We start from the raw sequence: 12,840 nt of genomic DNA on the forward strand, positions 1-12,840 counted from the left end.
ATCTGTAAGGGGTACGGGGCTCAATCTCGGTGACAACCTAATGATCAGGGGAACATGTTTGAACATTTTGCAGGGGTCAGGTCAAAGGACATCATTCTGGGGCCAAATCTTAGAATTGCGTTATCTGGACATCTGTCAGAGGTACAGGGCTCAAACTCAGTGACAACAAACCTCATGACCAGGGGGCAGTGGCGTAGCGTGGGTCATCACATGGGGGGACCATGATGGGGGTGGGGGCACCGGGTCTGATGGGGGGGGCTCAGGCCATTTTTCGGCAATTTTCCTATGGGATTTTTTAAAATTTCAGATTTCCCCTATGACGCTACGCCACTGCAGGGGGTCAAAGATCATCTGGGGTCAAATCTTAGAATTGCATTTTCTGGACATCTGTAAGGAGGACATGACTCAAAACTTGGTGACAACAAACCTCATGACCAGGGGAACATTTTTGGAACATTTCGCAGGGGTCAGATACCTCCACAACACCAACATGCCCCAGCTAGGTTTGTGGTCTATGACCACCATTTGCCTCTAGTTATTTTTCACAATAGTGTTTAGTAACGTCTAATGTTCCTGCTATCGAATCATTTGAGCAACAAGTGCGTAGAAGGTGATAAAAAAAAAGAAACAGGCATACGAAGTATTTCACTGCCTAGTTACGTCTCATTTTGCAAGAACGCCTCAAGACTGAAACGGAACATTGTTCGATGATACGGAATCTCAAACCCTGGTTTGTTAGTAGTTGACGGTGTAGTTATGCACATATCAAATGCAACCCCGGCCCCTGGAGATGGCCGGGTCGTGGGCATCGGATATAGGCCTGGATCTTAATATGAAAAAGGGTCAAGATAGGTTTTCAATGGAGACTAATGGGCCCAACTGGATGCCCATTTAAGACCAAAATGTTGCTGAGTACTAGTATGTAAGGAACTGAGAAAGGGAAATAATATGGGCTGAGACCATTTCATGGTTCAGCAAAAACGCTACTTAATCCGACACGGCGTATTAAAGTCCGATTATGAACACACGGTAACATTAATGTGGCGACTCGGTGGATTATTAATATACATCCACGGCTCAAGTACGGTCAAGTGATAGGATTCCCCAGCGCATAGATGCGGGCATCCTTACGACATAATCCCGGCCCTCGCCCGGTTAAATTCCCAGCCTAATTTCCCGGGGGTTTGGTCGACGTCAATTCTTATACCAGTCCCGGCCAACACCCGGCTCCCCGGGCCACATTTTGAGTCAAATCCCGGGTCACATGATGTCAAGTCCCGGACCATCCGGGTCCCCAGGGGCCGGGGCTGCATTAGATATGTGCATTAGTTTTATACAGTTGTTTTATACTACACAATTAGGTTGAGCAACACCTACGTTCTTCGCATCAAATCGTTTGAGCAACTAGTGAGTAGTAGGTAATGGAAAATCCAACTACCTACACTGCACCAGTTCCGTCACATTTTGCCAGATTGCCAGAACGCCTCGTAAATGAAATGGAACAATGTTCTATGATACGGAGTTCCAAATCCTGGTTTGTTGGTAGTTGGCATTGTAGTTTAAGGGTATACGATGTATTGTTGGTCAAAGCAGCCAAAAAAATAGTTCACAGCATCTTGCGAATGGTAGTGAGCTATAGCAAAAATTGCATTGCTCAATTCATAGTGAACGTGTAGAAGAATTCAATTATCACAGATATATTTTTGTAGGTCCTGTGGTTCTTGAGTTATGTTGTAAAGAGGGCTGAAATAACAACACTTTTGTAAAACGTACATAACAAGTTTTCTTCAAAATATATGATTTGTAGAATGAACTTTTGCAAAACACCAAAGTGTTATTTTTCAATTATATATTGATTCAGATAATGAAAATCGATTTTGTGGCTGCTTCGACCAACAATACCTCGTTTACCCTTAATGCTATACAATTATTGTGTTGAGCAGCACCTCACATGTTCTTGCCATCAAATCGTTTGTGCAACCAGTGCGTAGTAGGTGATGAAAACCCCAACTACCTATTAAAATGGAACACGCACACACAAGAAGTATTTCATTATGATAAAAGTATCACCCTATTTTTCAGCCAAATCGAACCCTTTAACATCTAGGTATTATTGATCGAAAATACACCTGCTACGTAACTTTATTTGCATTTGAATATTGCGACTTACCAAACAATATAATAGGTATAATTCTTGGGAAGTGAAACTGGATGCAACTACAAAAGTGGGTGGTTGTATTCAAATGAGTATAACTTGAAGTTGCTGTAAGCAATTGCAACAATTCTGTTTTTAGACGTGTCAGATTTGCTTTTTTTGATGATATATTTGTTTTGCAGATTCCTTGTCATATCTCTTGTTACAGCCTCTTTTTGACTCAGTCTGTAAGGCAGAGGTGACAATACTTTATGTTCATCCGTAAACAGATGCATCAATGTGAGCAAAGACTTTCTGCTTCTCAGTAAGTATTCGCAACAGGAAAACGCACGTAAAACGCCGGGGCAAAACGTCGATTTATATGTATACTAGACCTTACCGTTAATATAAATTCCTTTGTAATAGGCAAGATATTCCACAGTGTAAATGCGATTGGCGGTCCATTTAACTTTGACAGAAACATATGAATCTGAAAATAATAATAATAATGATATTGTAATGATATTACAAATAATAATGCTTGTGATGATAATAATGTAATAAGAATTATCCTTATAGTGATTACTGATCAATCAGTGAACTATATTTTCATTGTTAAACAAACGATACAATATTCTTAATATTAAGGGATCGGATGTTGAGAGACATGAGATCACATCAGACATATCGAATTGCATTCTGAATACGAGGAATGTCCTCCTGATATCAAGTAATTTTGATTTTTTGAAATTGGTGATATAAAACACACTTTATTTATTGCAAATTATTAAAAAATAAAACAAGAAACAAAATACTATGTCAACATACCTGTACAACATCTTCGTTTTTGGAAATATCAAATACGCCTATATCGTGGATGTAATTACCGATGTCATGAGCCTATATAAATGAAATAAAGACGCAAAATATTATATATTATTGTCATCTGTAATCAAGAAAACCTATTATTTAGTAAAATAATGATTGATAATATCATAAGCTTGAGCCTCGGCGTGGTCGTGTATGTCGTGCCCTATAGCAAGTCTGTCCTCTTGCACAGGGTGTCCCTGAAAGAACTGTATCGTCGGAAACGTAATTGTTCGGGTATTTCAACCCCACCACTAAATATAACTAAATACTTGGTGTAGCTGAGGAATAAATCAGCTATCACATATACCGTTCTTGAAATATAATAATTTTACGAAACTCTCTGATTTGCAAGCCTTTCCAGGGATTCAAATATCAATCGATGATCTATATAGTATAGTCAGACTGCTAAGGCCATCTTGATTTAATAATTCGTCTCAAACAGTGGCGTAACTAGGGTTGGTAGCGCCGGGGGCGAGAAACAAAATTGTGCCAGTTAAAAGCGCCCTCTTTGGCAATTAGGAAATGCTGTTGTGACACGATGCTTACATAAATGTTAAGGACGCAGTCGAAGGTCTCAAATGCCGTTTGTTATGTTCACTTGCAAAAATCTTGAGATATGTTTAGTTAACAACGAATGGGTAAAATCACAATTGTGCGCGTGCCACTTTTACTAGGGAAGAGTGCTATACATGTAAATCAATGATCATGATGATAGCATCAGGTTTATTAAGAGTTCATTCGTGAAATCAAAAGAATCCATTGATTACACAACAAAAGAAAAAATTTTTTGCTTCTGTTTTATCACTTTTCCACTTAAATTAGATCAAAAGTTCAATAAATATTTCACATTCTGCGGTAAAATACATGTGTACATGTTAATGATTTTATCATGGCAAATACTGTTCTCATTGACATTCAAGACATGTTAAAAGACAAACAAATATTGCACAATCCGTTGTAAAATTAAAATCATGTCAAAGAAATATTGCACATACGTTTGAAATTGTACACTAAAGATTTAAAATCCATTGATGATTTTTCATCAAATCATTAAGTACAAACTTAATAATATTTCCGAGTGTGCAGCAGCTGAATCCGACAATGCTTGAAATCAACAGTTTAGTTAATTTTACAGTTTGGTCACTATTGTTCTTATACATGGGTCACTCAGAGCCCCCTTCCTTGCTGCCGTCGTCTTCAATACGTTTACATACTGAGCAATTGTTACTTCTATCTACTGTGCTGTACAGGAATTTTGATATAACATTTTATTAAACTTTCTTAAAAGTGGCACAAAAAGGGTTGTCATATGTTTGTGTTTAGTGAAGCATATCTCTGGATTGCCGAAACCAAAATGAATGAAACAAACTATTTGAAAGCTAGGATTTCTTTTTTGGCGGTAATGTAAGCATCATGTCACATAAGTGTTTTCTAATTGCCAAAAATGGCGTTTTCCACTTGCACAATTTTTTTTTGAGATAGGCGGTAGTAAAATCGCCCGTTTTTCGCGTTGTTCCCGCTGGATTGAGTAAATCTCACGTCTGACATCGTCAGACGTCAACATAGGCCAAATTGTAAATCTTAATAAACAATTCTTCATCTTGACCACAGTGCAACCTCCTTTGGAGATGAAAAGGTGGTCTATCCTTGCCACAGATAAACAAAAATTTTGTTTTTTTGGGGGGGTTTTTTTCGCATTTTTTTCTGTTTTGTATAGCGCCTCGGACTAGATAGATGGTGCTTTATAAGTACATTAAAGTTAAGTTGTTATTAAAGTTATCTCGTTTGTTAATGCATTAATAATCATATGTAAAGATAAGAATAAGAATATTTTAACAAGAATTTTGTTAGATTACAAACACTGTGTTGTTATGTAATGTTTCCTGGAACCAATGTAACTTCGGGATTGCCCTGTGCTTCTGGCCTATAAACCCCAAAACCTTTAAAAAGATATTCGTAAAAGAAACAATTAACAGTTTACCAACCCAAAGTGTTACAATTAAACATGACAACAAATAAACATGAATCTCCGACCGACACACAACCCAATTTGATTTTTTTTAAATTTTTTTCAAATATCTAAAAAATACAAAAATCTAAGCTAAGTATTTGACTCTAGTGCGTTGAGGGCATCGGTTCAATCCCTGGTTGTCATGACAGAGGAAAATACCAAACAGTTACAATATCCGCTCTATCCATATTAAATCTAAATTTTAACTGAATTAAGTGGGCAGATGTAACCTCACAGCAAGTCCGATCAGGGTAACGACGAGCTGTCTGTACACACTACGTATTGCCACTCCACTATAATGACACTATTGGCTGAAGTTGTCATTCAAGTTGAAAAATAAAGGGTAATTGCAGTTAGGTAGAAATAATGGGACTTTGGGTAACAAGAACATTAAGCACAAGAACAATATTTTGTAACACGCACAACGAAAAGGCGGAGGGGGGTAGTTCCAACCTCCTAATTTGCAATTATAAACATCATAAACCGTTATAGTTTATACCAATGTATAGCTATTCGTACAAACTATCCAGTGAATACCAAAAAAGTACACATATTTCCCACTTATTTCGCTATGACGTCATAATGTGAGCGTGCGGCCATTCAAATTTGGGAAATTCTGTCTCCAGGTTCTGGGTGTGTTCAAAGGTATAGGCAAAATTGATTTTCTGCTAAAAATCCCATAAACATGCGATTTTAAATGAAAGGTAATGACTATTTTAACTTAGCTAAGAAGTAAAGAGTCAGTAATTCTTGGAATAATTTGACAAGAGCGAAATAAAATCATGAGTTTTACTGTAGAAACCAATGGTGGGCCTCATAACCCCATGGTAATTTTTCATTGCCGGTCTTACTCCTGGGTAAAGTGCTGGGGTAAAAGATTTATAACTAAAATGAGTGCAAAGGATGGAATACGCGATTTTTTATGACTGATAAAAATATTAGGGGTGGTACAAGCCCCTTCGTAATTCTAGGGTTAAGGTTTGAAGAAATATGTAACCGGTCACTAATTAAAGGGAAATGCAACTTGTTATGAGATGTGATCCAAAATAAATTTAATAAACACTAGAGAAAATCTTAACTCTATTGAATAGTTTAGTAACGACCTAATAAGCAATACGGTCAATGTCCATGCCCACTGGACATGTAATATAGAAAATAATCAACGGTCACATATGGGCTCTTACATGATTAAAGCACACGATGCTGATTGCTGAAAAGAGGGGCCTTATTAGGACGACGCACGCATCACCTCCAAAGGGGCACATCCTCAAAAAATATGTTTTTGAAAATCAATTAAAGAGCCATTTCTCCCTATCCTTAATTTACCCCCACACGTCATCATTTTCCCATTTAGTTCTAAAATAGTATAATAAATATTCACACAGAAATGATTTTAAGTGCACTACCTTCTCATTTACTTGAGCGGCAAAACATCCCAAAATTGCAAAGTTGATGCAGACTCCAACTAGCCAAAATGCCATCATACATTGAGCCATGAAACTGGACAAAACGTCAGAAATAAGCAACGTGTACAATGTGAAACATGCTAGGATTATATTGCCTGCAACTGTTGCAGCCAGATAAAAAGAAAACGCATCATCTACTAAGAATACCACCTTTGAGAGATGCTGATGCTGGCGTCGTAGTCCAACAAGACATTTAGCAAACTTTCCGTCTCTACTGACGCTAGTCGTGAAAGACTTGGTTAGCTCTTGAAATTGGTATGTTATAATTATGCAGAAAAATACAAAAAATGCTACGGGCAAAATGAACGCGGCGTTTGAAAGGGCAAATACGAGTATTATAATAGCCACCCAAACGTCATTATCTAACGACAATGGAGTAAACGCAAAACGTGTATCGTTTCGAAGAGATTCGAAAGGCCCAATCATGCAAAATACTGGAAAGGATGTATTCATAAATGTAATGCACAATGTAATGGCTAAAATAACACGTATGCTTTTGCGGACACACTCGGCGGTCAAAGATGTTCCAAAAATTCGGCTTGCTTGCGAAGATTGACAGTAAGTTTGCCAGATATCTATAATATTTGGAAGTTTGTCCGTGGCACATAGACAGCACCATACAGTTGTATAAACAGCACCTTGTAAAGTCCAAATTACCAAAGTTACCTTAAGTGGTACAAACTTGTATTGCAGGGATGTTTTGTCACCGAGCCAGAAACCGGTGATAATTCTGATAAAATTTAACCAAGCAATCGCATGTACAAGAAAACAGTAGGCTTGTTGAGACCGATAGAGAAATCGATTCCAGTTCGACGCGCCCGATTTCATTTGCCAACTCTTCGGTGTGTAGTACAATCCAAAGAAACCCATCACACGAAAGAAATGTCGAAGCTCATACGCTAAACTGAAGTCGCCACCATCCACAAAATCATCAGCTTCAAATGTTGATCCGTCTCGATTGATCGTGGGGAGATTGGATTTTCTTGTTCTGCTTGTCATTGTGAAGCTCATGTCTCTGTGAACGCCACAAGATGTTCACTACAATCCAAAATACTATTTTGTTACTATCATCACTAATTTTCCTGAAAGATTGGTTAATATTTTGTTTTAAAATTCGAGAAGTGATACTTGAAATACCCGTTAAAATCTGTGCAAATAGTACATGTAGAGACGCAGTGACTATGATGTGATAATAGCTTGCAGCTAATGGTTTTCTATTATGCCAGCCCATTATATTCTGGGTGATTAGGCGAAATGGTTTTTAGTGGTAACCAGGAAATACAGTGTGATTATAAAAAGAAGTGGAATCGAAATCTATAATTATCTTATATATTTGTCCCGATACACAAAGAGTACAATATTACATCACCTGCATGAACAAAATTTGACACATCGCTTTACTTTGCATTTGAATGTCGTGCCTTATTTTCAATCGCTATATTACTGGTATTAAATGAGGAGCCGTGGACAGTTTTAAAAATGGACCATGTGTTATGCAAATGGACATAACTTTAGATTGCGTAAACAATTTACAAAACGTTGCTTGTTGTTTTGATTCATTAATTATCATATTAGCACGCATAAATTTCGTCCAATCTGAGTCCACCTCATTTTGACTCATACTGTATGGATCTCATAAAATTGTTAATGGGCTCATATGAGCAATTTACCTATAATGAACAGTTTAATCGATTGGTGAAACATTACAAATAACATACTAGAAAGGGCTTTTAACATTACATTTTAACGAGGATTAGATTTGTAAATGGCACCACTAATATATCAGTGTATAAGAGTCTCATACCGACTGCATTGCCTTAAATGCATAAAAATTGCGTTAAAATCTGAACTTCGTTATGTACAATTAATCAGTCAAACACTGCTAATAAATGGACAAGCGAAAGCAACTCTTAAATGTGTAGTGTTTAGTATGTGTTCAGCATGCATTTTAACATTGTGTTTTTTACATAATAAACGAAGATCAATAGGTTTAGTGTCTTTAATATATAGTTATTGTTATAAGTGTAGGGATACTTTTTGTGCGCAGTACGCAAATGGAAAACACGCCTATCGTGAAGCGTGTTGCAAATCCAACACTTTATATAAACATTAGTATCGATGATCAACAACACGAAACAACAACAAAAACCATTAACAGCATGAAACTACTATGGTCCTTGATACCAATTGGTATTAAAAGGCACCCAACGGGAAATTCAGCAAAACAAACCCATGTTAAACGCTGAATCTTCGTAAAGCAATGAAATTTTTAGATTGTCATGCTTCTCTCGTTTTGGGTGTGTCCTTCGTGTAAGAGAATACCAAACAAATCCCAACTCTAATCTAACCCTAACCCTAACCCCATCCCTAACCCTAACCCTAATCCTACCCTAATAAAACCCTAATCCTACCCTAACCCTAACCCTTACCCTAACCCTAATTCCTAACCCTAACCCTAACTCTAATCCAGTAGTATTTCGTGCTCTCTTACACTAAGGATAAACCAGTTTTTCATACAACTCGATTCTAAAATAAAATAAAAATATCAGTTAATATTCTACTTTTTACCTTCTCATTTACTTGAGCTGCAAAGCATCCCAAAATTGCAAAGTTTATGCAGACCATAAGAGCCCAAAATAACATCATACAATCCGCCAGAAAAGTGGATAAAACATCGGCAATCAAGACCGTGTACAATGCAAAACATGCTAATATTATATTGGCTGCAACGGTAACGGCAAGATAAAAGAAAATGCATCGTCTACTAAGAAGACGATCTTTGAGAGGTACTGATGCTGGCGTCGTAGACCGACAAGACATTTGGTGAACATTCCATCTTTTCCGATGCTTGCGTTGAAGGATTTGGTAAACTCTTGAAATTGGTATGTTATAATAACGCAGATGAGTACAAATAATGCAAGTGGGTAGACGAAAGCTGCGTTTGAGATGATGTATACAGGTATTAAAGTAGCCACCCAGAGGTCATCTTCTAACGAAAACGGGGTAAGCATAAAGTGTGAATCATTTCGTAGAGATTCAATGGGACCAATCATGCCTAATACCGGCGTGGACATATTCATACATACAATGCATGATGCAATCGCTAACACAACGCGTATGCTTTTGCGAACACATTTAGTGGATAGAGATGTCCTAAACAGCCGGCTTTCATACGAAGATTGACAATATGTTTGCCACATATCGATAATGTTTGGAAGTTTGTCAGTACCGCATAAGCAATACCATATAGTTGCATTAACAGCACTTTGAAAATTCCAAATTAAAAAGGTAATTTTAAGCGCCACGAACTTGTACTGCAGAGAAGCTTCGTCCCCGACCCAAAACCCCACGATAATTCTGATGAAATTCAACCAAAGAACGAGTTGAATAAGGAAGCAGTACGCCTGATGCATCTTGTACAGAAAACAATCCCAGTTGGAAGTGCATGACCTCTTTTGCCAACTCTTTGGGGTGTAATATAATCCAAAGATGCCCATCATTCGGATTAAATATCGAAGCTCATGTCCTAAATTAAAATCGTCTACATTTTGTCCATGAAATCATCTGTTTGTTCATTATTCACATTGAATTCGGGCACATTGATCGTAGAAAGCTCTGACTTCCTTTTCTTATGTACTCCGTTTGTCATCGTATCATTCATCGTCTTAAAGTTACTGATCACAATCGAAGAGTTTCCAAAGTTTCACGACTGATGATTCTACACGCGTTTCGTTTATAAAATCTTTACAAAAATTTCGGGAGACGAATTATGTTACAATCCCTTGTAAGACCTTTGCTATAACAGTGCTTAATGTCGATACCACCACTGGTGTGTCATTAGATGAATGCATAAAAATGTTGATCTTATACAACATGTGTGCATTATTTATACACGGTTGAGAAGTAAACGGATATTAGTTTTTCCCGCCCAAAAGCAGAGCCTTTATTAACCACACATTTACATGTTCAATTTACAAGACATACAGTCAGCACAAAAAATAGTGTACATGTTCATAAATCATTACCTTATAGCCACAGTGACGGTTGATTCCAAGGTGACCGTAATGAACGCAAGGATGTGTTATTTAATTTTTTTAGCTATCAGTGAGAAACAGATAGAAGGTACGCAATCAAACACCTCAACACACCCATACACCGTTCCTACCAGTCTGGTATGTCCACCGCAGAACATCGGTGTATTTTCTACATCCCCTTTTATGTTTGTTTATCTGAGATTATAGCGCGGATAATTGGGGTAAAAAGCATTTTCATGTTCCTGGCATCCGGTCTACTGCACCCGAATAGACGAATTTTAATATCGCCAAGGTGTTAATGTTTCGTTTTTGCTTTTACAGTAATGTAAGTGGTTACAACAAGTATGCAGATCATGTGATATTATTATGTCATTATGTTTAAACCTGATCCATTTCTACACTCATATCACTAAAGCTGAATTTATACAGAAGTACAATTTCGCAGAAAAGTGATTCTCATGCATTCTATTTTACTTCCGTTTTTAGAGAGTCAAGCCGATCAATCTTTACAAATCGCTGAGACAAAAAAACTAACATTTTGCGAGTTGAAGACGTCTCCACTCCCGAGCGAATTCTCCTGACACGTGAATGCATCAACCAATCATTTCCAACTAACTGGATCTATTATTTTTCTAATTAATTTACCTTTCTCGATCATTAACTTTCGGAGATGAATTAATTCAAGACAATGATTATTGACAGCAATGTTCTAAAAATTCATTTTCGTCTACAATTGTGATCGCTATTATTAGTTTAAATACAAACGTGACGAGAGAATATGACCATTATCAATGAACCACCTTCAAGAAAAAATGAAATAAATGGAACCTGCAATACGCAACGCAGATAATTTAGTACGTGAGAGTACAATGCAATATTAAATATGCACGTATTTTTCCAAAGGCTGTTCAAATTGGCTATATGGTTCTAGTAGTGTATGAAATATAATTAAATGACATAAAACTCCCCACCCAATGAAAATAGAATAGTTTACTTGCAAAATAATGATATGTTTATTTTGATTCTTGTTTAGAACACTATCACCATGGCTGCTGTAGCCAAGAATATGAGTTATGAATCGATATAGAAACTCATAATAATTGTAACTACTTTTATATGACGCACTTCATTTCACTTGGTTGTACAATACATGTAATAAAGTGCTTCCTGCTTTCACTCAATAATTTATGGCGATATAAAAACGACACAGGACTTTCAAAAAATAAATTATTTTTCAAACAAAACTTGTCAGTACGTTAATAATCTCAACACACTAGAGAAGTTTCGAATGAGAAAACGGACATTTTGGTGACAAACGGTCAAAATGGAAAGCATTTAAATTTTCTCATTCTTTTGGATGAGAAACTTCGTGGTGTGTGTGTCAATCATTTATGTTTTATTAATACTGATGAGAATTGGTAATATCCGCTCATCCAAAAGAACGAGACAATTTAAATTCTTTCCATTATGGCCGTTTCTCACCAAAATGTCCGTTTTCTCATCCAAAATTTCGTCTAGTGACACGAGTGTCAAGTTCCACTTTTTCAATTCCAAATTTCAGAAGTGAACATTCCCATGACCATATTTGGAATACTCATGACAAGTGCATTGAAATGGGTACAAACAAGCCTAATATTGGTTCGGTGATTGCTGTGACAGCTCTTAAAATTGTGAGAAAACATCCGTAGACTTTTTGTGTTGATTCCTATGGCCAGTACGCAGAGAATTGAACGTTAGATACGATGTTGCTATATATATAGGATTTGAAACAGCTGTGCTTTTCGCTAGCTCCATTTCAGGAAATCATAATTTATTTTGTTTACCATCAGTTGTGCACTTGTTTTCAACCACCATTAAAATCACACAACATGTTAAAAATAGGGTAAAATGTTATATCAACGGCTTGTGTGAAAGTCCCCGTAAGTATATGTTTATTCTTCGCCGAACTAAGCCATCTATCTGATTTAAAGATGTTAACGCTCAGCAGTCCGGGCTGACTGCCTGCCCAGAAAACACTGCCGGGCCAGGCAGCATGTTGCCTACGCAGGCAACACAGGCGTTGGTATTTCTTCCGAATTTGGCAGACTAAGCCCTACATTGTTTATGGTGATTTGATAAATAGTCGGTACATGTAGAAATTTTACTTTTACACACATAACCTACATGTACTTTTCACCGGGAGGAATATACTTTAAATAACAAAACAATTTCTAACGGTTTTCAAAACTTTGATTTAAATATGAAAATTACCTTTATTTTAACTAACATTGATGAAAAAATACTAGCGATTGTACATTCATTGATAATCGTATATAGTCTACAAAC

At 36.9% G+C, this 12,840-nt stretch overlaps 1 protein-coding gene across 3 annotated transcripts; it reads right to left on the reverse strand.

Moving 5' to 3' along the window:
- Nucleotides 1-549: 549 nt before the first annotated feature.
- On the reverse strand, nt 550-9,199 carry LOC140135641 (uncharacterized). 3 transcript variants are annotated; one of them, XR_011856549.1, is made up of 4 exons: nt 6,422-7,135; nt 2,963-3,034; nt 2,535-2,624; nt 550-2,014 (listed from the first exon to the last, which is right to left on the reverse strand). XR_011856549.1 is itself a non-coding variant. In XM_072157226.1 (4 exons), exons 1-4 carry the CDS (start codon nt 9,125-9,127, stop codon nt 1,964-1,966), a joined length of 291 nt encoding a protein of 96 aa, XP_072013327.1. In that variant the 5' UTR covers nt 9,128-9,199; the 3' UTR covers nt 550-1,963. The 3 variants fall into 3 exon arrangements, 2 of the variants coding, with proteins under 2 accessions (XP_072013327.1, XP_072013319.1); XM_072157226.1 differs by lacking the exon at nt 6,422-7,135 and adding an exon at nt 9,050-9,199; XM_072157218.1 differs by lacking the exon at nt 6,422-7,135 and adding an exon at nt 7,148-7,701.
- Between the last annotated feature and the right edge of the window lie 3,641 nt (nt 9,200-12,840).

The sequence above is a fragment of the Amphiura filiformis genome, chromosome 2 (genome assembly GCF_039555335.1).
Source record: "Amphiura filiformis chromosome 2, Afil_fr2py, whole genome shotgun sequence".
NCBI lineage: Eukaryota > Metazoa > Echinodermata > Ophiuroidea > Amphilepidida > Amphiuridae > Amphiura > Amphiura filiformis.